Here is a 26,239-nt window from a genome sequence, read left to right as displayed (position 1 = left end):
GCTTAAAAACTGTCCAGTGCTCCGGCTTTGTCTGATGCTGTGTACAAAGACAGGGTGGGGCGAAGTTCTCAAGACAGCGCAGAGCACATTTGTTATTCATGTGTAAGCTTCCTTTTCACACTAAAACAATAGGATTTCAGTTGAAACATATTCCTATTAGGCAGCTCTGCTGTTATTTAAGCCGTTTAACCTCGCTTCCCAAAACATCAACTTGTGCAGGCTGTTCTCTAATGTACCCTAAGGCAGCGGTCCCCAACCTTTTTTGCGCCATGGACCAGTTTATGCCCAACAATATTTTCACGGATAAATGCAACAAAATAAAACTAGCACCGGTACCAAAAAAAAGAAGATTAATTCATAACACACGTGAAAAGACCCAGGAAAACCGAGTTAACGATAAAAACGATAACAAAATAACGCTGAAAACCGATAAAAACCATACATTTCACACCTGAGCCTCAACTCTTGCGGCCCGGTACCAAACGACTCACGTACCGGTACCGGTCCGAGGCCCGGGGGTTGGGGATCGCTGCCCTAAGGCACTTTATAACACGTACTGCTCGGGTGAAGGGGAGTAATGAGAGAAGTCAGACTCAGACTTATTGATTTTCTGAGTCAACTTCTTGTGATCCAGAACTGATATAATAGGAGTTTTGTACTGTAACACTTAAAGGATGAGGAGTTACAGTTCTTGCCTGTTATATTATCCTATAGCTGGCATTACACTGCCCCCTACAGGTAAAGCCATAAAAAAGGTAATCTTATTCCAGTCAAACTTTATTGATTATCTGAAAAATTAACAGATTCTGAACAAATGACAATTACACCCCACCTCCCTCATCTTCCGTCTCCCACCCCAACCAAAGTAATCAACTTCTGAATGTGGACTAATTGGAATATCTTTCAACTCAGTAAATAGTCAGTGGCCTTTTCATCTTTCTGTAAAAGGCAGCCACCGCTGAGTTCAGATGAATTCAATACAGAAAAAAAGAGCTGGGGTACATAGATTTCACAGTGCATTAAACTGCTCTGCAGTAAGACAATGAGCTTATGAAATCACAATCCTGCCTCATCAAGTTTATCTAAAGGTCATGAACAACCCTTTGTAGATATTCATTTTCGATTCAGTACATGGGTCTTCTGAAATTTAATTTAGCTTGTCACACATATTTAATCTTATGGAATATAAATGAGAAAAAAAATGAAATCAACCACACTTCTGAAAAAACACGTCATAGCATTCAGACTAGGTTATCGTTCACATCCGATTAAACATATGTTAATAAATTAATCAACTCTTAGTTAGCCCTATCACTCCCTACCCCGCCACCGCAGCCCATCCTTCAAAGAAAACAAAAACACAGTATTCAAACCAAAACTTCCCGCATCCTGTACTTGAGCAAACGGAGGAGTCAAAAAGTCTAACATCACACTTAACACCTAATAAAATGCCATCAGGAGTGAATGCATTATAGTATTTCATTGGTGATTGACATTGTGTGATGTGATTTGACTAACAACCATATTAGCTCGTTAACATCTTTGGTTGTCTTTCACTTGTAACTGGAAGTTACAGAGTCCCTTGTTTGTGATGGGATTATAAGGCTCAGTTCAGTCTTAGATCAAGTCCATGGGGACACATCAAGTTAAAAACATTTTAAGCTTGTGAAAAAACCAGCACATAGTTTGGAAACCTTAAATATCCTTAAGCCAGCGGTTCTCAAACTATGGGGCGGGGCCCCCTGGTGGGACATAAATCCACTGCAGGAGGGTTGCGAACGACCCAGGGAAAAATACAAAGTTAAATTAAGCTTTATGGCTATAATTTATGTATGTAAAATAATCAACTTTGCTGATGCTGAGAAAGTGTGTGTGTGTGTGTGTGTGTGTGTGTGTGTGTGTGTGTGTGTGTGTGTGTGTGGCATCTAAATGGAGGCATGCCAGGGAAAAAAGTTTGAGAACTGCTGCTTTAAGCTAACACTTTATCAAATTAAAGCCACGTTTTAATGACTTGGCCCCAGTGCTGATAGGCATACAATGTCTCACAGTCCCAAACATTGTTAGGACTATTAAAATAAGCATTGTACTCATTAAAAAAAACAAACAAAAAACAACAACAACAACAACAACAAAAAACCCACAAAACGCCGTTGTTGACCTGGATAAATTACAAATATAAAAAATGGCTCATATTCTATTACAAATATCAACAATTTTCTTTGACTAAGATTAATTGTGGACAAAAAACAGTCTGTAAAATGTCAGCTATCGGTCCAGTGAATCAAAGTGGCAGATGAGGTGGAGGTGGTGGTGGTGGTGGTAAAGGGTGTTGAGTGGTTCATGTTGGGCTTCACCTGGGCCCCGTTTCAAACACACCTTAGCAAGCTAAAAAGTTCACTAGCGCACACAGCACTTGGTTGGTAACAATGAAGAAGTGTAACCCTGGTAACCCATTGCTTTCCGATGCTGGGGTCACGGATGCTAGCGGGCAATTTAGTGTACGAAGATGTGGCTTAATGTGCACCTCATGTTCGCCTGGCTTTCTGTCTCTTGGCCTGACGTTTGGCTTCATCCATAGCAGCACTTTCGCTGCTGGCTTGAGCCATGCTCCTCACTCCCTGGATGCGGCTCCCCAACTGTAACAAAAGGGGAATCACCTGCAAACAGGTCAGGAAAAGGCATTAAATGAAGCTTACTGGATCAAAAACTTTAACTATAAAAACCAACCATGCGATAACTATTAGAATTACAAAGTATTAATACATTATAGGCTTGGCCTGGACAAGGCTCACTTCTAGTGACATTTATTCCTCACATTTAGAAATTGACAAATCAAACAAAAGCTTGGTTGAATAGTCTGCCTTGATTAGATGCAACTTGTTCTGTACCTTCTCATAATTGTAGGCCGCTAAGAGGAGAAGTAGAGTGAGCGGCAAAGCTACGTAAGACCCCTGAGCAACATCCTGGTCGGGCACTTTACGCTGTGGGAAAGTGCACACACATTTATATAGAAACATACTGTTCAGTAACAAATAAGACAAAACAAATATTCTTTGTAGGAAAAATATATACTTAAAAACATCTGTATCTTACAGTAGGGTGGAAGGTAAGAGTGACATGTTTGTAGTAGCCAGTGGAAGTGAAGGAGACTTGAGGCAGTGTGAAATCATACTGGGAACGGGACAGTGTGGAGTACAGCATCAGTACGTAGCTCTAGAAAAGAGAAGAGAAAGGTGACTATGGATAAACAGCAGTGTATTCTGGGTCATGTTTTACTATGAATTACGTAAAATACGCAATTAAGGACTAAGTAAATGATATTTCAGTAGTGCTGTCAGCATTAACGTGAACTGACCCACGTTAACGCGTCAAAATTGGCAAATCCCTGTTAACGAGTTAACGCAGGTTAGTGTGAGGGGTCACTCGGCGTTAATGCAGCTTAAGCACGTTAATGTTGCGTTGACACTGACAGCACTATATTTTAATAATACTGGCTTAAAAACCAAAAACCATCAAGTTGCTTTGCATGTTTCACAGTTGAAAAATAATCCTACTTTTATCTTATACTCGGCCTCATTGAACTGAGGGCCTGCACCACCTTCAGAAAGGTGTTTTACCTCCTCTCTCTTTAAAACCGCTCTCCCTTTAAGCCAGGTTTCTTCTGATTGGCTACTACTGCTAAACAGAAGGTTTGAACAGCATGTGGGTGGTAAATTTGTGCATATGAAGAGCGCTGTCCCTGACATAACCATGTTAGGGATGTCCTCTCACACTGACATTACACATGTCTAATAGTAGGAAAGAATTGTCTTAGTGGTCTGAAACACGAACCTTTTGGCTTACTGGGATTACTAAACGTACACTGACCTCATTACTCAAACCAGTAAAAGCATAACAGGAGCTCTTTAAGACTGAATTACCTCGCCATCTCTGTCCAAAGGAGGGAAGTGAAAGAAAAGGGACTGTCCCAGAGAGACGCTGTTGATTGGATTGTCCAGATTGTCACTCTTATACAATTTCACCTGGGGGGGGAAAGTGTAAAGGTAAAGCAAAATGATTACAGGTCTAACTTATCTACAGCTAATGCAAAAGCCTTGTAGAGACTTAAAAGTTTCAAAAGAAAGACAAAAATGCCGGGTTTTAAACGTCCTACTGATAGTGTTGGAAGGTGTTCGGGAGACGTGATGATGTTTCCACTGAGGTCAAATTGATTGATCTGCCTGAAGGCGATAATGTTGACCCCTTCAATGTCACTACTGCCAACCTGAAAGGGAATATAGAGCTCATTATATAGATGTAACAATGAAACTTGTGAAGAAAATACCCAATGTGAACCACGGATAAAGTTTTTTGTTCAAGTCACACGGTGTGATAATAACAGAGAATTAAAGAGAATTAAGGCATTTCCAGCCTTGCGAGGGAGATTAGGAGCGCTGCACTTTTCAGACAAGCTAAAATTATGAAGTGAGAGGTTTAAACTTTGGCAATGGGATTATCGCTGCTTTTGTTCTGAATATTGAAAGGACCCATGTGATGAGGGTGCCGATAAGTCATAATCACAGGGTTCCCACAGTTATTTTAACAATTCAATTACTAAAGTTTTCCATAGCCTCCTTAATAGTTTTCATAAGTGTTAAAGCAGTGCGAGTACGACTTGAAAATGTGTGCAAAATTCCTGAACTTAAAGCACTCAGTGAGCTTCATTTAGTAGCAGCTTTGCCTTCAAGAGTAACCCAAGTCAACTCTGACCCACAGCTTTTAAGTCATAAACAACATACTTCCTAAACATAGATAACTAATAAATTAGCTACTGACAAAAAGTCTAAATATGTAGCCAAACATGTAAAACTAACCAGTTATGCTTAAGCATGTGTGCCTTCATGACACTCAAGTGACCCCTCTCATATTTAAAGCTCTAAGAAACTTGGTATAGTTGTAATTTCTCCACCCCATTAAAAGCCAAAGATGCTGAACATCTGCACCGGACAAACTTGAAGCGAGCTGCTGCCTACCTCTATAGCTCTGTGTTGTGGCAAGGCCCTCTCTATGTGGTCGTTGCCTTCAGCTCGCAGTTGAATGAGATATTTGCAACCCGGCTGCAAGAAAAACATTAAATGAGTTAGAGGTATAATCACATACACTCCATTACAACTGAGCAAATCATATACCGCTTACAAATCACACTTTGCAAAATCACCAGTTTCCCTAGTAATCCAAGACAACACCTAGAGGCCATGATCTGTTTCAATTCTCAAGTCTGGTCTTATTTTAACAGCTCATCCCGTCCTCACCAGCAGACCCCTGAGTCTGAATCGGCCCTCCTCATCGGTGACCGTGTCCTCGCTGTAGAGGCTACAGTCTCCCTGACCCACGGCCTCCACAGCCACGTCCCACTCTGCATCCCCGTTGAGAGACTGCACCATTCCGTAGCAGCTGAGGACAAGTTTACAAGACTGCAATGAGCACATGTGCAAGCTGCAGTACCCACCAGCAGATCAGTATAGGCTCAGTAATTTGCACACTGAAAGATATTCCTATGCTTGCAAGCTAACAGTGGACAATGTACACTCATTTACCTGTACGCAGTTTTGATTCCAGTTATATCAATACTGAGGTTTTCACCCTCCTCCACTGTAATCATTTGAGATGCCGGCTCAAAGCGGAACTCCTTCATCATGGGCTTGAAGTAGTACTGACCAGGACTCTGAGGGAAAAAAAGGTGGGAAGCAGAAAATACAGGATGGACAAGTGAACCAAGACACAGGGCAAAGCATCCCTAGAATTACCGTCAACCACCAACAATGTTTGGCAGTCTGACATACTACTAAAAGAGGTTTCTTACCAAGTTATTGAAAGTGAGGATGCCAGTGTCTTGAGTCAAAAGGTTGGAGCGAAACTGACCCCCACTCAGAGAAAGAAGCACGCCGGCGAGAGGCTGACCGTCCTCCGATTTGATCTACAGCACAGACAGAATACTGGTTGATTTTACTGCTAGACAGGGACCAAATCAATTAAACCCCTTTAATCTTTTCACAATAAAAGATCACACGGACAAAATATAATGAAAGCCCGTGGCTCGAGTGAGCGCCAAATTGTGGGTGTAATCAGGCTGACAGGTGAGCTTAATTTCAGAGAAGATGTACAAGTGAAAAATAAAGATGGGCACAAAGCTCTGTCAATGCTGAGCAGAAGATTTCAAAGCAATTTATCACACAGTGTGAAAAGGAAACTAATACCGATCATTTGTGTCAGGATCTCACGGTCGCAGTAGGTAATTGCAGATCCTTTTAACAAAGGGCAGCACGAAGGCAGTGTACTGACAGCACGCGGCAAAACACAAAAAAAACATTTTTCCAAAACATACAGTAACAAGTACTTTTCATTATGTCACTTCTTTATCTCATGATCTCATGTCCAACCACCATAATCAGTGAGGGTTAGTAGTTGTGAACAAACAGCTGGACAAATATAAAAAGTACCTAAACGTCTGATGATTACTGGGAGGTAAAACATGCACGTGAGGATGGCTGCATATACCTTGAAGGTGACGCCAGCCAAAGCAAATGCCTTAAAATCTCCCTGGGTGCCCTCCACGGGACTCAGCACGAAACCTTCTTTACTTGCACTGATGTCGTACTGCCGGTCACTGTGGAGCGGACCCACACTGAAGAAAAGCGGGGGAAAAGTTAAGTGAAGGTCGGAATTTCTTCAAGATACTTGTTTGTTACTAAATGCAACGTGATTTGAACACAAGCCAATCTATAAAGCCTATTATAACGTCAATACTGAAACAATGGAACAATGTCAGCGTTAATCTCATTAAAATGACGCCATAACCGCCAGCTGCACGGCGTCAACGCGCCTCGTTAACGCCGTGCAGCCTCACGCACGGGGCGATCCGCGTTAACTCGCTAATGGAGATTTGCCGCGTTAATGCGGTTATGGCGTTAACGTCATTTTAACGAGATTAACGCTGACAGCACTACATACAATACAAGCTTTACTCATGTGAAAGAAAAAAGGCATGTTTCTTTGCTCTAAGGACACAAAGTCTACTTGCAGCCCTGAGGCTGTCCCCGTGACCCTAATTTTACAGACCAAGATGCTTACAACAGCATCAAGATCGCAGATCACAGGCTTGATAACGTATTGCAAGCCCTGCTTTTCTGCATACTGATTCAGCGCCAATGTCTCTAATGCCACCTGTGCTTTCGCTCTTATGACAAGCTAAAAATATCTGCTGTAAAAATGCTAGCCTGGTTGATGCTTCGTAAGTTTCCAGGGTTGTTGTTTTTTTTTTCAAATAAAGAAAAGAGGAATAAACAGGTGAACACAAAAGTCATTGAAATTCATCCTCTGGGCACCATGAACATCTGGGGCTCCGTGGTAATGAATCCAACAGTTGTTGGGTTATTTCAGTCAGTAACAAAATGATGATGGCTGCGCCCACAGCCATGAATCTCAACTTTTTTTCCCTTTTTTAACTTTAACTTTTTGGTCCTAAATAGAAAAGACTTCACACCTCACTCCAGGCCAAAAACCTTATTCTTTAAAAAAAAAAAAAATGCATTTATGAACTACCCTGTTAGTATAATGACTTGCTAAGGCAATAACATTTATAGCAGAACCCGAAGGCAGCATTACCCGAATGAAAAATGCTTGAATATCCTCGCTCTCATTTTCACACACCCTATTTTTATCACTGTGTTCATATACCTGTATGCTCCCATCTCATTAGTGGCCACAGTAATGAGTGGTGTAGCAGCGCCTCTCTCAGTGATAGATATTTCCACACCTTGTAGCTCTGGTGACACCTTGCCTTCTAAGAAAAGACCTGCACGACCGGTGATGTCCACCAGCCGACCTGGACACGACTCTGTCAACAGCAAAGATGCGGTTTATTTAGAATAACCTGCGTGGGTTGTATCAGAGTCCGTTTTAAGGTTTCCAATAGACTTTCTTCTTGTGTGACTTTACCTCCGGTGATAGTTGCCTCTACTTCAGGAGGGTAGAACAACAGCTCCTTCGAGGAGGGAGTCACTGTGATCTTCTCACCAGCCCTGCATATTTACACAGAAAGAAAAAAAATCACTAACAGCGATGAACAACAGTTCTAGACTCAAGTGAGCCTCTGATGGTTATTATTAGCAGATGTCAGAATTCCACTCTTAATTTCTCTCAAGTCCTGTTAATTTTCTACAGAGATGTAAAGCTGGAATTTCCAAGTTAACACTAAAGTGAACAGAAGTTTTGCCGTCAGCCCTACATGGTATTTTAAAGAGCAAAAACTGACCTGGCCCAGTAGGAGAACTCATAGTGGAAGGGGCCTGTCAGTTCATCAGCCTTTTCTTGGATAGGAGGACTATCGTCTCTGGCACCTCCTTCCTCTTCAGCTGCACGGCGTTCTCGCTCCTGACGTCGCAGCTCGATCTCCTGCAGTTGCTGCTCCTGCCTCTGCTCCTCCAGGCTCCGCAGCGGACCCAGCACGAGCGCCGGCTCGCTCTCGATGGACGACCTGACCAGGGGGATGAGGATTTAAAAATAAATAAAAACGCTAAAGCTGGTCATTACCAAACACGCAAATGCACGGCAGCATTTGAGCATACGAGACTACTCATGCAGAGTCATAATTACTTGATCGTGACTGTGACGTCTAGAGTCTTGTCGGTGGTGATGAGTCCTGTCATGTGATGCCGCACTGCAGTCAGGGTCAGGATGCTGGGGGCTGAACTGTTACACACAGGTCAACAGCAGTCATTAGAATGCTTTGGCTGCATGGTTGCATTGCATTAACCCAGAAATAAAAACACACGACGTTACATTACTTACGTATCGTAGGTGTAGAAGTCCTGCTCAAATTGGTGGCAGGAGCGAGGGGTGACTTTGTAAACACCTGGACAAGCCATTTTTAGCTGATTAATTATTACGTTCCAGTGGTATATTTAGACAAGTCGGACATGGTACAGTTGGTACAGTCTGATATTTTTTGATTATGCTAATTTCTCCTATGTTGAGCTAATGAGAGGTCAGAATAAAGAAACTCACCAGGCTTGGAGAGGCAGAAGCGGTTGACTCCCTTAGAGAGGTTGTACACGCCAACGTTTTCAGGTTTGCTGCCATCTTGGAAGAACTCCTGTGCAGCACCACACATTCAATAATACATATGGAAGTGTAAGCATCTGATCTAACAGGCAGCATGTAGTGCAAGAGGAGTGAGCTACTGATTACTAACCAAAGTGATGGCATGGGAAAGGGAGCAGCGCAGGATGTAGCCAATCTGTCTGAACTCCACCCCCAAGACGTCTGATTCCAGAACCTCCACCTCCACTGACTTATGTTTCCAGCACCACTCCTCGTGAGAAATACTTACTACAAGTGGTAAAGATTAGAGAGAATAAAAAGTGAGAAATACATTTTAAATGACAGGGGAAAAAAAGAAATATGTGAATTAAATATGTCACACTATTATAGGTGGAAAAATATCACAAGTTCCTTTCAGGATCTTTGAATAAAAAGAATTAAAAAAAGGATTGCACACATATTATATATAAAAAACTGTCCCAGCAACACTATAAACTGAATAAACATGCATGTGTGCAGATCAGAGTTTGTGTGGAATGAACAGATGGATCTACATTACCAGAAGGTGGGGAAACACTAGTTGAGTAATGGCATGCCTGCTGAAAGCTGCTGCTATAAACCAGTGATTGAAAGGCTGATGATTACCCGCTCATTTCTCTATTTAAGAATAACTACTATAACTTTCAAATAGAAGTGTGCATAGATTGAGGGGTTTATATTGTACAGAATGCTTGACTCAGTTGTTCCAGTGAAAACCTGACTGCATGCAGAGTTTACATTTAAATAAAAAAAAAACTAGAAGTATATTTAAAACCTTTGTATTTCCCCGGCAAAACGTTGTCAAAAGAGAAGCTGAGGATGTCGCTGCTCCCAGACAGAGCCACTGCCCTCCTCTCCCCCTGCCTACTCGCTGGCTGCAGGGTTACAGAGAGGTCGTCACAGGAAGCTAAAGGACAACCAGAGAACACAAGGTTGGCTCGTGTGAAAACATATTTCTTTATGGATTAAAGCTGCATCTTTGGTAAACTTTGTCTTCTCAAAAAGACAGTAAAGTGTAAATTACTAAGACTTTTACCTAGACAGTACACCTTTCCAGAAACAGAAGCCATGAACTGGGTAAAAACTAGGTCTGTGAGTGGTTGATCCACAAGGGAGATGTCCAGGGCCTGAGGCTGCAGAGCCAGGCCTGCTTTCACCTCTGCTTCAGGCAGAGATACCTGAACACACAAACAAATTTCCTTTTGCTTAAAACCATATTTTTTAATCAAACAGCTACGTGAACACTAAGCTTAACTGCTTTGGTTTGATGACACAGATGAATCTGTATTTCTGAATAAAAAAAAGTTAAAGATTTGGGTTTTTTGCTTTCCAATGACAAATGAGTTTTTCAGATGATGATCTGTTGCAACTGTTAAGCCATAAATGTGCAAATGTCATAGAATATGGGTAAAAAGCACCATCTGCGCTTTAGGCAACATGACATCTGTTCATCTTTTAGGAGGCTCACCAATTAAAATTTAGTATGCGTGACATATGTCAGTTTCTTGTATATATTTAATACCATTTGAATTAGCTTTCAAACTGATTAAATAAGAGGTTATAAAAATTAAGATGTGGATATGTCATATAAAATAAAATGCTGCTCGAGTCTTACATGGACACTGTAGTCTCCGGGTTTGGCCTGAAAGCAGAAGGCCCCCTGATGGTCAGATTCAACAGTCCGAATGAAAGCCTTGTCTGTGCTCTTGTGCGTCAGAGTGACCTTGTAGCGACCTTGCTGCTTCATGCCTTCAGGCAGGCGGCTGATGGAGATCTGGCCACAAACACTGAACCTGTGTTGGACCAAAATGAGGAAGTCATGACAATATGAAGAACCACACTGCAGCTAAATTTATGTAATAAGCTACTAATTCTTATAACGTACCCTGCTGTGACGATATCAGGAAGTTGAGGCGTATTAGGAGCGATCTTCACTGTGACTGGCTCGAAGAACATGAGCTCTTTGTTGACACGGATGGTGTAGGTACCAGCTGTCATGTTCTCCAACCGGAAAGAGCCATCTTCTTTGCTGACAACTGTGAGGACAGAGTGGTAAAGCAAGCTACAGTTTAAAGTGTGACAGAGAACCACTTCAAAAACTATAGTTAGATATTCTACTGAAAACATGAGTCTTCTTTTGCGATTACCCTTGATCTGGTTGTTTAGGTAGACTGTAGCATCGGGCACACCTTCCCCATCAGGACTGTTGAGAACCCGGCCAGTCACAGAGAAGCCCATCACACGGAAGATGGGCTACACATAAAGAGACAGAATGTCAAACTTGAATATTTTGCACAAAACTTGTTTCCTTTTGAAACCTGCTGATACACATTAATAATAACTATTTAAAAAAAAATTAAGATATAACAGTTCTCTTTACCTCTAGTTTCAAGCTGTTGTGTTCCACCTTGAAATTCATCCTAGAAGGAGCAACATCAAAAGTGATCCTTTCTCCTCTGTAGAAAGGTATCTGAAGTGAAGGATTTCACAGAAGCACATTTAGATGGAAAAACGATTACATCTCTAAGATAGAGGAGATAGAATTTCATTGTTCGCAAATAAAAATGATGCTTTCATAAAACCCATCATTCATACCACCTTGTCTCTTGTAGTTATATCGGTAAAAAAAAAAAAGTTCATACACATGTAATTCCTGCACTGGATTCGGATTCCCTAGCTAAATGTGGGGTGGATTAGAAAACAGGAAACATAAAACATGTTGTAGTTGTCATTACAATATATTTTAATACAATCCTATGAAAGTCTTTGTTTGGTTAATTTAAGTAAATCACCCAAACCTCTTTAAATGGCGTTAGAGCTGTTTAAATAGTTCAAATAGTTCTGTTGACGTCTAATTTTTGTGTGTGTGTCATCAAGTTTAAAAAAGCAAGATTTAAATTTGCGCTGTTTTTGAAATACTGAGAGGAGTAATGGAATAACGAGTACCTGCTGTGAGTGGTTGGATAAGAAGCTGTGAGTTTCATCACCTCTAACTCCTCAGCAAGATAACAACTGACTTTACCGTGTCTCGCTCCAACTCTCCTGTTTACCTTCTATTCAGGCTCCAATGTATTCAATTAGGAGTGAAGCAGCTTTGACTGACAGGTGGACACCTATGCAGGTGGCTATTCTGGCAGCTGTCTGCTAAGCTTGACCTCAGCCAAGCCAAGTCACTGAACATGAACTCAATCATTTTTGTGCTCTTGGTGCTTTTCAGAGATTAATAAGGCTGTATTTGTGGTCCGGTTTTCGGATCAAATTGTAGTACTCTATTTGTATGTTATGCAGCGCTAATTAGAGTGTATCTATGACTGTCTAATGCCCTGTTAGAGTTAATGGATGTAACTTGCTGGCGCTATCTGATAATTAAACACTCCACCCTCTCATCCAGAAATAGGAAACATGGAAGCAGCCAAATAGAGGCTTCAACATAGGAATTCACAAAGCAGAAGATGATGTAGCTAATCTTATGGCACAAAGGAAAAGACTTCCTTATTAAATCAAAGTAGCTGCACTGTGTACTTATACATCATTTGGTCTTCTGTTGCATTTCTGACACAATAGCTCAAATTGACAGCAGTCTTCTGTTGGCTTTTGCGACAATAACTCACCACAGTGTACTCGCCGCTGGCTAACGAAGGAAAGACAAAGACACCATCATCTCTGGACAGAGCGCTGCACAGGTATACCAGCGTGCTGTCCCCAGAATCTGCACCCTCCACTGGGGAAGTATTACAACCACTTATGTCCTGGAAATGACAAACATTCAAATTGAACCAATGGAGCAATGCGAAATTCAGCATATTCCAGAAATTACAAGACGTGGAAAATGTGTTAAGTTAAAGTAAAGTGTTAAAGTGTGATCATTTACATATAATGTAGGACGGATATGAAAAGTCGACATATTTCTGTGCAAAAATGGAAATTATGGAGGTTTACCTCTCTCTTGACTGTGGCTGAGTAAAGCAGGAAGGTGACCTCTTTCATGGGCTCTCCATCACTGCGGACCTCCCCCGAGACATCGTAGCCTCCAACCACCAGATGGTCAGCGGCCGGGGCATTTGCATTGGAGACGTGCACTGAGGTAGTACTCTATATGAAGATGGCAGAGGTCGCCCATAAGTTGCATTAAGAGATGGAATAATGGCCCTGTCAGGTTCACTGTGATTACTGCTGGAGCTCATTAGTTATAACCTTGCTCACCTGACAAGGAACTGTATCAGCTAAGCAAGTAGGTGAATAATGAAGTTTTCTACCCTCAAGCGATACAGAATCAAACAGACCTCTGAGATCATGCATTCTCTACAGTATTAATGACAGTACTTTAATTGGAAACTGGGATGCTGTGGTACTGAGTATGATGGTAGGTGGGTATGGGGGGGGGGGGGGAAATAATGTGGGAGAGCTTATTCGCATCATCAGTTACAAATCTGACAGTGTATTTTTGTACACAGAGATTTTAAATCTTTCACTAAAAGTTTACCACACTCTTTTTTCATCTAATTTTAACATCAGATATGAACCAAGTTACACTTTGTGTCATTTATTTTACATCTTGCAAAGTCCAGCTTTCTTCAACAGTCCAAAGACATGCATGATAAGTTGATCATCAATTCTAAATGGGGTTTGGTGGATGTAAGATGTAAAAAAACTGACATGAGGCACTCATAATAGAACATGGGCAACACGTTTTTAACGCAACGTGCGGTTTAATATCGATTGCCAACGTGAACAAACCTGTTCGAGAGTCCAGGAAGGATGAGAAGCTGTGATGTCATACTTTCCTGGTAGTACTTTAAAGAAGGTATACCTGTGTAAGCAAAAAAAACACAAAAAAGAAAGAAAGAAAGGGGCAAGTTCATTTCAAACATCTGTATAATGCAGAAACAAACATAAACACAGATGAACACAAAGGTGTGAGTAACTTACTTTCCTCCAGGCTGTGTGGTGACACTCTGGAGCTTCTCCCCTGTTCCGGCTCGGCTGAGTTTGACTTCCACGCCAGCCGGGCCCATGAGATGGCCCTTACTCAGAACCTGAGCAAAACACAATATATTTGAGGAAACTAGACACTAATCACCACTTGATACTACTATTTATTTTATCAATAACCTTTGTTGCATTGGTTAAAGAAGCTTTAAAGCGCTCCAAAGTTTTCTTGCATTTAGATAAACCCCATCAAATATGTCAAAGCACTTTTTTTTTAAATCACACATTTTGCAAAGTAGACAGTCTTAACTCTTAAACTTTCTGTCTACATACTATAACAATCTAAATTTCTTTTCAAGAAGACCATTCTCACCGTTCCTGACACTGAGAATCCCGTAAAAACAAAATTGATGTCTTCTTCTTTCGTACAAATGTCACTGACTCCATCCACATGCAGGTCGACACTGGTAGGCTCTGATGACAGTTAAAAGTCCAAAAGGAAAAGAGACCAGAGAATATGGGACAATGCACAATGGCTTTTATATGATAATTTGTGAATTATGGGGATGTTTCTGTGAGAGTCTTACCAAAGCTCCACCCAAGCGGAGGCTCGATCTTCAAAACGAAATCTCCCTGCGTTAAAGTGACAGCTTGATTAAATTCACCATCAGTGAAAGAATTAGTTAGAGCTAATCAAATCAGTTGCTGGCATACCTTGTCATAGAGAGGGATCATGAAGTAACCATTGATTGGAGCACAATCAGTTTGATATTTCAGTGATCCTTGTTTGGTATATAGTTTAATCTGAGAATGAAGAACACACAGTGATCATTAATCATAATGAAAGTTATTATAGTGTTCATACTATAATAACTAAACTGAGCGACTTATGTCAGCTAGCAACAAAGAAACAATCTAGTCTGTCGGATTTAGTTCATTTCAATATCTTAATTAACCAAATTGCTAATCCCATGTAGCCCGTGAAAAAGAAGGGATTAGGACGGGAGCACTTACTCATCAACGTCTGCAGGTTTTAGGATTAGCAGTGAATGCCTTGTGTGATATATGGATATTAATGCTGAGTTACCATCAGCTATCAAGTAAGTAGCTAAATCAATGTCAAACTAGACCAAACTCACAAATGTTTGCGAGCAATCAGAAACAGATTAAACACAAATACACTGCTTTTGTATTCATTTCATTCAAACTGTCATTGAAACGAAAAACTCCGCCCAACCTTTAGCTTTCTACCACAAACCAGCTAGCTGCTGGTTAGCTGCTAGCACGCTAGCCGGGACATTTGCACTCTCACCTCGATCAGAGAGTAATTGATTTCAACGTCGGATTTCACGAATCCACCGCATGCCACAACTATGTCATCAGAGGATACGGCCAAGAACTGAGAGTAGATGACACCGAACAAAATCCAAAGGGATCCCATTTCTGCCCGGATCGTAATTCTGAGCATTTTGAGTGGTTGAGCCAAGCAACCGCACGCTGCCTCCGGTTCCGTCCGTACCAGCTGAGGGGCTGTCAATGAACTGTTACGGGCGGCGTCTGCAGCGACCTCTGGCGGGTAGGAGGTGCCATTTTCTCCTTTGCTCACGGCCGGTTGTAACGTTTTAAGTTGTATCACTGCCCTCTTCTGGTTAAAGTTACAAACGTCTACGTTTTTACCGAACCCTAACATCCCTGATCCATTTTCTAACATCTCGGTTGTTGGAGAAGACATTGCTTTTTCATATTCTGGAAGTATCATACCCTGCAAAATACTATACTTAAAGTAGGAGAAGAAAAACACCAATTAACTCATCTATAGTGTTAGCGTATTGTGTTGGCCTTGTAATTATTCCATTTACTTTTTCAATAGCCAATTCGTAATCTTATTATTACCCTCTCCTTGATTACCCTTTATCACTTTTTATATATCATCCAACTGCCTTTTGTCATAGCACCATGACAGAGATTTTACCACCATCTGACTATTCAAAACTGAGTATCGCACATTCACTTATATCAGTTTGTTCCATAAAATATCTGCATACCCTTCATGTAAGAACATGAGACTAACAGAGTGAGATTTTTTTTTAAAAAAAAGAAAAAAAAAGGAGAAAATATACTTAAGAAAACATTTATTTTATATGTACAGTACCCACAGTCACATTAAGGCATCATGAAAGTACAAGAGTATTTTCACCCAAATCTGACAAAAAAAACAACAACCCCAGAGCAGAGACATTGTTAATAACATGCCCACAGTCCAGAAGATATTTTAAAAAGGTACTAAAACTAAGTAAAAAGTAGTGTTAAAAGTAATTTCATTCAAAATGTATTAGGCACAGTCATAAATATTCATTTGCATATGCAACAACACCCACAAATAAACAAGTCAACAAGGAAGCTGTAGTAAAAAAACAAAACAAACCCCCAAAACCCTGCGTTAATACATTTAAAGTGCATGAGATTGAGAAAAGTTTTAAAAACAAGTCCAGTAGTTTAAAAGAATCGAAGTCCTTCTCAGAAGGAAAAGATTACATGCAAGTAAATACTCTGCAGCTCAACAAAAATAAAGTTTTGATTAAAGGAAAAAAATATTTTTGAGATTGTCAATTCATATATTCACAAATATTCAGACTGTTTTTTTGGACAAACAAACAAACACCCAAAAAAAACCCACTGAAAAGGTCAGAAGCACTGTGAACAGGATATTTGTTTACATTGCAGTGTTTTCACAGTTAATTAAACACATTTAAGATATTAGTCTGAAAAGTTCAATTGTCTGCTTAGACAATTGAAGAATTGTCTAAGCATGCATCTCTGCTTTGTTCAGTAAAATAAGGCCTTTGCCTTAAACTTGAGTGGAGGAGCTTGGAGCTGCATGGGCCAGGAACACCGCATCACTGAAATTGGTGGCGAAGCTAGTGTGGTAGCTAGGACTGCTTCTGCTGCTGCTGCGGCGGGGTTGGAATTTGGATTGTGGGGATCTCACACCTGAGCGCTTCTGGGCCTGGCACAGCTTCTGGATCAGGAAACGCCGGTCGCGGCCCTCCTGATTGACAAATTAACACAAACAGATTTCAGTTCACACTGCATTTGGCAATAACTGAATTGATAACAAGAACACTCAGAGTACGCAACTCCCCCTGAAGGACAAGAGCTATAATAAAACTTTGACTTTTTATGATGTTTTTATTACTGATATCGTACAGAACATATTGAAAAAATAAGGTGTGTTATACAGCTATCTCCCCGCTATTTCATATGATATTACTTAACATGGTTTCTTGGAATTTTAAATTAGGTCAACTTTGATCTTCAGCGCTAAAAATGAAGCTCACATGCTTAGCCAGCTTAGGTACTAATGTTCCCCAAGGCCTAGCTGTGAAGTTTAAATATAATCCATAAAAAACTGTTGATAATATAGGTTTTACTGATTTTCACATTTTGTGTAACTTCGACTAGATTTTCACCAACAATAAATTAAGCCGTTATCTGTATCTACAATCACACAAAATTTGAAAACGATATCTTTAAAAGTGTGGGCACTAGACTTCTAACAAACAGAACCAATTACATACTCCCTACCTTTGGGGGGGGGGAGAATAAGACCTACCATTTCTAGTTGGTGTCTTAGTTCATTAATGACCCTCTTGTGTGCTCCAGCAAGTGCAATCACATAAAACATGGCCAAACTGGAAAAAACATGGGAACAAAGTATAAAATTACAGCAGAGGAAAAACAATGTTAAAAAGGTGAAAATATATAATAAGAGGACCAACCATGTGATAACAAAGAAAGACACAGCAAAGGCCTCTGAAGAGAGAGCACGGAGAAGCTTTTCGACTCCTTTGGGTAGCTGAGAAACTGTATCTGGCACCACGTACCAGGAGGTTTCGTAATTAACAAAAGGTCCACAGGCCCGAGAACAGTTTATCCTGTACAAAAAGGAAGTATAAGTGAGTGCTTACTAGTAAGAGTTCCTATATTTATCCATATTAAGAAAAAAATAATTATATGGCAGTGGCCAGATTTTGACCTTTGGCATGAATATTTCTGCTAGAGGTTCTTTTAAAGCTCCATACAAACTATACAAATATAATTAGAACACAGTATGAACATTACTCACTGTGCTATACTAGCTATGACAGGCACACAGGCAAGAGTCAGGCCGATCAGCAGCACGCCGAGGAAAAAGAAGTTGGAGCTGGATGCTCGGAAAGGACGTGTGGCTGGACGACAGTTTTTGATTAATGATACCTAGCAAACAAAAATTTGCAAATGAGGCTTACTAGAATATTTCATGCTTTTTTCCTTCACTTTTGCAAGGAAAAAAACTACATGCATTCAAACCAAAATGTCACCTTCTTGATGTAAAAGATAAAGAAATATTTGAGGGTGCAGATAGCAGGCAGCAGTGGGCAGTAGAAAGTGCCGATCCAGCAGATGGTCTGACCATAGACGATCTCCAGTACATTCTGAGGAATAGAAAATTCCTGTTGGCTCATCCATTTAGCCAGGGCAGAATTACTGTACCTCAGAAGCAGTCTGGGTAGGATAGAACAAGAAGGACAAAAATGACTAAAGCAGAAATAATCAGAGAAAACAAAGCCTTCAGTGACAGAATAATTTTAGCTACATTTATTTAGACTAACTAAGCTAACACTAAAACTACCATATTTTTCAGACCATAAAGTGCACCGGATTATAAGGCGCACTGTCGATGAATGGATCTGTTTTCATACATAAGGCGCACCGGATTATAAGGCGCACTGTCGATGAATGGATCTGTTTTCATACATAAGGCGCACCGGATTATAGGGCACATTAAGCAAAACAAAACAAGTCAAACTTTACTCAACTCATTCCTCTTTCTTCCTCCACTTCCGTACCATTGATTCATTAATGCTGAATTCTCTCACAGCTGCTCTATTCCCATGTTGTTGCAGTATATTAATGACTAACCTTGTATTGTGGATGGATTGTCTCAGTTGTTCTCCTGACTGAAGTTTGGTGCATTTACAGCATCCTGCCATGCGATTGCATTTGTCCCTAACCATCGGGAACCCTAACGTTAACTTTTATCGAGTGGAAAAAAGTTAGCGTTCATCCTCCAGTTTCACTGTGTTTATGTTATGCTAACATAGCTGTGTCATTAGCGATCACGTAGCACATCATTATATACCAGCTAGTCCAACTTCAGTAACTCTACAAACATCACTGCTGTTTAGTTTTCTGTCCTTATTTATGCTGGAAGTGATAGCAGAGCTGTACATTTTAATTTTTTCAGAAATCTCAGTCAGAACATGCTATATCATGTTTCGGTGTAAACTAGCGAGCTAACTTCATGCTAACTTCTAACTCTGTTAAATTTAATAAATTCTGTTTTCATGGATGCCTGGATGTTAAACTTAATTGTTCCACCTGGTAAAGCAGCAACGCTGATCATTTTATTAAAGATGAAGGAATTTAGACAGTTTCTAACTCTCAGTGATGTCGCAGTATTCATCTGACTTTGGGACCTGAAGCGGACGAAGTTTTAGACCCAGATTACTCCGCGAGGCTCCTGACTACGGTAGCCGTAATTCTCTGACAATCCATCCAAGCGGTGCGGCTCCATAGCTTACCAAAGTCGAACTAAAACATTTTTGACAGATTTTTTTAGCGCCGTGTACCACATAAAATCCGTTCGAGGTCAGCAAGCACAACCAGAATTCACACATAAGGCGCACCGGATTATAAGGTGCACTATCGAAAAATACGGTAGTCCAAGTCAGCTCCCGTAACTGTTACATTAGAGATTCTTAATCTTTTATGAAGGTGACATGTTTACACCTCTTCAAATGTCATGAGATGATCACAAAACTAGATGAACTGTACTTTTTTTCTACTGTGGATAAATGAGGTCTTACTTTCGAGGAAACTCCACAAAGATGGTGACGGAAACGATGACAATGAAGTCAAAGATGGTGAGTTTGTACATCTCTTGGCCCACATGCGTTTCCCAGCACTGTCGACAGCAACAAGGATATAGAGACTGGATTTTACCATACATGCATGTCACGATTTAAGAAATGTATTTTATAGGGTGATTAGGAATATACTGTTTTTTTAAAATACTTTTTTAAATTAAAAGTCTAAGAGACCAAAATATGGGCACATATTCATGCAGTTACACTTAACATATGTAATATTCACATTCTAACACATATGTATAACAGCTAATGCAAAGATACAAATGAGTTTGACACTGGTACCTGTGGCACTACCCCTGCAAACCACTGTATATTACATTATGGCAAAAGAGGATTACTTACAGGGTAAAGATCGTGGTTGTAGCCACAAATACAGGGATCATCTTTACATTTAGTGATCCGAGACCAGACAGAAAAGAGCAAAACCACAATACTGGTTAACCGCATGAAGACACACCTGTGAGGATAGGAAGAAAGAAGGCAAATCAGAAATACTTTCAAGTTCAAATCTGCATCTATGAGTAAGCAGGTCAAAACACAAGACTCCATTTTACCTCATAAGAGTGAAGCGGATCTCAAAAGCAGGAGAATAGTCCTCAAAGTTGATGATAAAAGAGAAAAGTACTGGGGTAATGAAGTTGGCAAAGGTGATAACAATTGAAGGTAGATACTCAAAAATGAGATCTACTATGAAATTCACCTGCAAAAGAGGAGAAACAACAAATACCTTTTATCCTGTGTTGCCAACATTTACCAGAAATTTCTACATAAAGGTTGAATCAAAGCGGGTGGAGAGAAAGAATATTTTAAAAAAAAAGTCTTACCTTTTGGTCATTCATTTGGGCTTTCTGGGAGAAGATAGTGGCTAAATAAATGCAGTAGAAGCAAGCAGCCAGTACACCAATGACGAAAAGATTCAGGATGAGACGGATGAAGTAAAGCCGACATTTTTCTTTGTGGGTGCGCTCTGCTATTTTCTGCTTGATCTTCTCATCCTCCAAGTCAGTCTAAAGATATAAAAATATGAATTTATAAATAAGGCAAGACAACAAAACAGTTTGATTATTAATTTTCTTTACTTTAGACTCATCAGTAAGACTAATGAAGTTTTTTTTGTTGTTGTTGTTTTTTTAAACTCGCTTTTGGTTGATTTTTATTTTTATGTTTTAGCTTCTATGAAGCACTTTGTGATTTTTATCTTGAAAGGTGCAATATAAATAAAATCTTGCTTTTACTTTACTTTAAGGAACATCAAGGGACAAGTGTAAGCAATTCTCAGTGATGTATTGCACCCTCTCTAACGTGCATATGAACTACTACCTCCAGGACACAGGTACATGGATAGAGCTGCATCAACACTGAAAACAATTGGCAGCTATGTGGCAACCAGGGACAATAGAGAGTGAATGACATTCAGTGACTTCATGTGGTTAGAGGCTAAATAACTGCTGGCACTGTGAAGCAGGCGGGACCTGTGATAAATTTATTTTAACTTCCTGGTGAGGATTTGAAGCGACTACCAATGATAGCACAGAATACCGCTGATTAGCATGTGACCCCGGTAGTAATGCATGTGGGAACTGGGGCCTTGAATGTCACTAAAGCCATAAAAGTAGATTATATTAAAATGCACATCTTATTTTTACTTTAGAGCAACTGTATGTAGCTGCTGGGGTGCCATGTAAGCACCCATTTTTTCAAATTAGTTTAAAACAAATTTGTAAACTGGCCATTGTTTTGACTAGCCAGTTTTACAATCATGCTTCTGATGTATAAACTAACCTTCAGCTCATAGAGCAAAGTCTTTTTCTTCAGCTTTGCAGCATTCTCACTGGTGATGCAGAAATCCCAGCCAGCAAAGATCTTGTTGCAAAAACTCTGAAAGCAATCCTCATCCTGAATCAGATTATGTTTGAACCCAGTGGCAGACCTTCGAAAGAAGAAAACACTCAAGACCACATCTCATCACATAAATATTATTTCTTATGAGTTTGCCTTTTTCATACCTTTTAACAATCCAGATAAGACTGAGGAAGAGGTACCCTATAGTGACCAGCAGGTACGCCAGTGCCAAATTATAAGTTATGTGGGAGAAATGGATTTTTTCCACATTGTAGAAGCCGTAGAAAAGATAGGTCTGTTCCAGAAAGCCCTGCAGATGAAGCACAGCAGGTGAGTACAGAAACTACAGAGTGGACTCTTTCTCAGGAGACTAATAATGTGACAACACTTACTTCGCCAGAAAGCAGATCAGTAATATACTTATGATAGTTAACAAGACCTCGACGACTGCCACTTTCATACACGCTGCAGTAACCTGTAATATAACAGATAAGCTAAGCTTTTTCGTCTTTCTTGCTTAGTATATGCTTCTAATTGAAACAAACAAACAAATAATCCTCTCACTATCATTCTGGCTGAAGGTGATATTTCCTGAAACATGGGGTGCAATGATGATGGGCAACATGACAAAACCGAACATGAGCAGAAAGATGATGAAGTTGAGTGTGACCAGGAAGCGCAGAAAGGAGAAGTAAGACAGGATCCCTGTTCCAAACATCCCTAGTGACAAGTGAAAGAGGCAAAAAGGGAGAACTTAAGTCTGACATAACAAAAAGGTACACTTTGTCTTAGCAAAATTATAATTACCGATTAGCACCATCTGAACAGAAATCCAAACAAGTCTTTGAGACCAAAGAAACAATTTCTGTCAGACAATCTGTTTGTCTTTCTTTTACCTTCTATTAGGTGGATGTCTCCCCTCCAGAGCTTCAAAGAGCTCAGCCATTCTTCGCTTTCATCTCTCATCCTCCTCAGATACTTGCGGGTGCTTTGTCGCCACTGTTGCCAGCTGCTCAACTTTTGAGCATCTTCTGCACACCGTTTCCTAAAACATCAAACAGTCAAATAAACTCCTGACACACAAAAACGTTATTTAGCTATTAGTGAAAGAAGTCATAACAGACTACAGTTTCCTACTGTTTGCGTTTCTCAGCCATGGGCTTGGCTAGTTCTCTGATGTGGCGCTTCTCAGTCTGACTCTTCTGTTTCACGGTTTGTCTTACAAAGGTGTTTATACCCCATTTCCCACTGCCAGATGAGCCAACCCTTGCTCTAGAGCTGCCTCTTTGTTTGGAGCCAACAGTTGACGACTTCCTGCGGTACAGCAGGGACTGGTAACTGGGGAGCTGGTCCAGCAGAGGGTTACTGCTGATTCGCCCACTGTGATCAGTGACGAACACTTGAAAAGACAAACAAAGTAATGTTTCTTACATGACATTTATTTTTGCTCTTCTGGAACAGATGCTAATATTGCATCTGTACAGAAAACAAAACTCGATGAAATATACATAATACAAAGTAATATGACTGTGTTTAACACTCTGAGCTAATTACCCCTGCATTTTCACAACAGTCACTTCAAATCAGGATCAACCCATCCATCCATCCATCCATCCATCCATCCAATCCATTCACGTCCACATAAAAAGATGGACAGCTACACGATTCACTTGATATTGGGCTAGCACAGATATATTTCTAAGGATGTATATGTTGTCTGAGATTTGCATAAATTAAACTTTTTTTTTTTATTTGCAGACTCAAGTTGGATTCAAGTTGAGATAATAACTACATCACCATGCAAAAGACACAAACCATCCCTCATTTCTTCATGTTTTGCTATGAAATTGAGAAATAAGTGCAGAGATCTACTGACAAGTGCAAACATGCATAGAAATAGCGTAAAAATGCTATATTTGTACAGCTGTACTGTACAAATACAATGCAGCTTGAAAGTCAACATTTCATTTGACCACCTTTATTCTTCAGCACAGTCTGAATTCTCTTAGACAAGTTTGCTTTTTATTTTTTTTCCTATTTTTTCCCCTCCATATATTCAGTTTTATCAAAGGACCACCACACACCATGACAAAAGAAATGAGAACAAACTGATATTAACATAGTGACTAAAGATAAAATTTAAACCATGAAAAAAAACAACCTCCAGAAAGGCTAAAAAATGCTCAACACCATTTAAAAAAATAGGTTGTAGCAGTGGAGAGAAAAGTACTACCTAGAGCTCCAGCAGGAGGGGCCCTTCCAAGCCAGGAATGAAAAAAATGCTTTTGTTTACATTTTTTAATCCCTATGTAAATTATGTCATAATTAAACTGCCTGAATAAATCTGTTGGATGATTACAAAAATAATAGAAGCTCTCTGCCAGACTTACAAATTTAGAAATGGTTTAGTCCAACACACATTGAGGCTCAACCTTATAGCACAGTTACTTTATTCTCTCCAGGTGACTGCTAATGAGTCTCATTACTCATGTCTTTCTCCAAGAAAGCAAAATTGAGAAATGGAAAAAAAAACAAAAGAATTGAGAGGCAAAGGAGGTAAACTGAGTTCACTTGTCAGCCATTAACACATTTCTTTCAAAAGGAAAGTCAGCAAAGATAACGGCTAACAGGTTAAGAATGGTTAAGAGGCTGTTGAAAACGTTAAATCAATATAGGATGTCTCTCAAATTTACCAAGCTAAACTTAACACCATTATAACATGTGGCCATGAATTTCAGAAACAGCCAGATAACCAGAAGCAGGTCTCCTCCAAATTATTTGACACATGATGAGCTCGTATCTTGAGAACAAAAAGTTATTTCAAGTAATCATTTGTTTCGATAGCAGCTTGAACTGAAACTTTACTAAGACTAACATCAAGTAGAATTCTGCTTCTGTATGTGGAGCCAGCTGTTAGGCAAGCAAGGCATTTTGAGGAAGCTGGTATATCTTAAGGCTTAAAATACCGAACTGACACTTCTTCTTAATCTAAATAAAAAAGAATGAAAAGGAAAAAACATTCACATGCCAATAGTTTCGTTAGATGTAGCTTTTTCTACATCTAGAAAACCCTCTGGTAGCATGTCTGTGGAAACCATTTTTACGTATTACTGAATCACCCGGTTTATATCTGCAAGACCTTTAAACTGCCATATGACTTCTGTTTGATAACATCAAAGTAAAACAAACAGAAAATGGCTGTCACAAGTTCAAAACATTGAACATATCATAAATCTAATTTCATCTAATGTATTTTTAACATACTTTAACATACTGATATCAGGTCTTCTCAAGGTACTGTTGTTATAGTGTTGGGACTCATTTAAAATTTCACAAATATAAAGATAGCTACATTATTCGTAAGAATTAAACTGTGCCTCAATGATCAGAGTTGACCTCTGACATGAGCCCCAAAAGGATGAAAACTGAAAAATTATACTTCAAGTAAGAGTTTGTGTAGCAGGGTGAGCAAGAACATGTGATAGAGGATGGTGGAAAGGAAGAGAAAGGGGGGGAATTGAGGTTGCACCTGAGAGTGGTGAGAAGGAGAGAGTTTTCTAACACTTTTCTAAGTGACAGAAAACTGAGAAGAAGCCGTTTTATATTATGGGAATAATAATAAAAATCAATACAAATGAAGAAAATGATGCACCCTTAAACTCGACATTCCACAAAAGTAATTAATGATAAATTGTAGATCACAGGATACTGATATTTCAAACTGTGCACACTTATGAGCTTTTAATAGATTTTTAATAAATACTGTACACGAACAGTTCACTACTGGCTACCCTAATGTCCCTAACACCCTGCGCCTTATAATAAGTTTACACATACAAACAATAACATCACGTCACAACTCAAGTATATGTATCTACAGCTAACAAAAAACATTGTTAAAATTCGACACTCCTTTTTTACGTTTGCCTCCCAGGAGAAAAGACAATGGCTAACCAAGGGAGCAGACTGTTTTATGAGCCGACAATTGAGTTTCGACACCGTAAACACACTCGAGCCAAACCAGACAAACAAAATCTCTTCCTGCTCTCATTTGAAGGTCTTCCTGTAATCGTTATATGACCCTCTGTCAAATCATTCACCAGCACAACAAACTTTTAGCTACTTTTTAGCGGCTAGCATTATTAGCTAGTTAGCTAATGTAGAAATAAATTGGGTTAATTAATGTTCTGAAGTAACGCACGAACTTCAAAAATACCTGAGTCGACTTCCATTGTTTCCTTTCCGACAGAATAAATACAGCTATTTATGTATTAGCTAACAATTAACCATCAGACTTCGTCAAAAACAAGGAGTTAACTCTCCCAGCTGTCAGGAAGATAATAGCAGTCTTTCCCAACATCTACTTCCTGGATGTG

General features: G+C 39.8%; 2 protein-coding genes across 2 annotated transcripts; both read right to left on the bottom strand.

The window, feature by feature from the left end:
- Nucleotides 1-759: 759 nt before the first annotated feature.
- nomo (nodal modulator) lies at nucleotides 760-15,775 on the bottom strand. The gene is made up of 31 exons (XM_040004595.1): nucleotides 15,362-15,775; nucleotides 14,764-14,853; nucleotides 14,637-14,682; nucleotides 14,423-14,523; nucleotides 14,050-14,156; nucleotides 13,858-13,930; nucleotides 13,060-13,212; nucleotides 12,732-12,869; nucleotides 11,501-11,590; nucleotides 11,268-11,373; nucleotides 11,006-11,156; nucleotides 10,736-10,913; nucleotides 10,157-10,298; nucleotides 9,896-10,027; nucleotides 9,233-9,369; nucleotides 9,046-9,133; nucleotides 8,830-8,893; nucleotides 8,635-8,730; nucleotides 8,294-8,515; nucleotides 7,978-8,060; nucleotides 7,717-7,876; nucleotides 6,538-6,664; nucleotides 5,843-5,956; nucleotides 5,577-5,704; nucleotides 5,292-5,433; nucleotides 5,013-5,096; nucleotides 4,154-4,264; nucleotides 3,921-4,022; nucleotides 3,094-3,213; nucleotides 2,889-2,981; nucleotides 760-2,657 (listed from the first exon to the last, which is right to left on the bottom strand). Exons 1-31 carry the CDS (start codon nucleotides 15,758-15,760, stop codon nucleotides 2,526-2,528), a joined length of 3,909 nt encoding a protein of 1,302 aa, XP_039860529.1. The 5' UTR covers nucleotides 15,761-15,775; the 3' UTR covers nucleotides 760-2,525.
- A 431-nt stretch (nucleotides 15,776-16,206) lies between these two features.
- LOC120716901 (transmembrane channel-like protein 7) lies at nucleotides 16,207-26,232 on the bottom strand. The gene is made up of 16 exons (XM_040004598.1): nucleotides 26,080-26,232; nucleotides 23,001-23,262; nucleotides 22,760-22,908; nucleotides 22,428-22,583; nucleotides 22,256-22,338; nucleotides 22,028-22,173; nucleotides 21,804-21,951; nucleotides 20,846-21,028; nucleotides 20,576-20,721; nucleotides 20,364-20,478; nucleotides 19,959-20,056; nucleotides 18,411-18,594; nucleotides 18,176-18,306; nucleotides 17,829-17,984; nucleotides 17,663-17,741; nucleotides 16,207-17,098 (listed from the first exon to the last, which is right to left on the bottom strand). Exons 1-16 carry the CDS (start codon nucleotides 26,093-26,095, stop codon nucleotides 16,898-16,900), a joined length of 2,253 nt encoding a protein of 750 aa, XP_039860532.1. The 5' UTR covers nucleotides 26,096-26,232; the 3' UTR covers nucleotides 16,207-16,897.
- Nucleotides 26,233-26,239: the final 7 nt, after the last annotated feature.

This window comes from Simochromis diagramma, unplaced genomic scaffold, assembly GCF_900408965.1.
Source record: "Simochromis diagramma unplaced genomic scaffold, fSimDia1.1 OVJJ01000487.1, whole genome shotgun sequence".
Lineage (NCBI taxonomy): Eukaryota > Metazoa > Chordata > Actinopteri > Cichliformes > Cichlidae > Simochromis > Simochromis diagramma.
The sequence above is the reverse complement of the archived record's forward strand: the minus strand, read 5'-3'. Positions and strand labels throughout refer to the sequence as shown.

What these genes read in the sequence shown, in the direction of transcription:
- nomo (XM_040004595.1), bottom strand. Translation starts at nt 15,760, where the DNA reads ATGTTAGAAAATGGATCAGGGATGTTAGGGTTCGGTAAAAACGTAGAC. An exon ending in TCAATTACTCTCTGATCGAG is followed by an intron (nt 14,854 to 15,361) that starts GTGAGAGTGCAA and finishes CTTCATTCTCAG; the next exon opens with ATTAAACTATATACCAAACA. An exon ending in TCCGCTTGGGTGGAGCTTTG is followed by an intron (nt 14,524 to 14,636) that starts GTAAGACTCTCA and finishes AACTGTCATCAG; the next exon opens with AGCCTACCAGTGTCGACCTG.
- LOC120716901 (XM_040004598.1), bottom strand. An exon ending in ACAACCACGATCTTTACCCT is followed by an intron (nt 20,057 to 20,363) that starts GTAAGTAATCCT and finishes TGCTGTCGACAG; the next exon opens with TGCTGGGAAACGCATGTGGG. An exon ending in TTTGTGGAGTTTCCTCGAAA is followed by an intron (nt 18,595 to 19,958) that starts GTAAGACCTCAT and finishes TATCCTACCCAG; the next exon opens with ACTGCTTCTGAGGTACAGTA.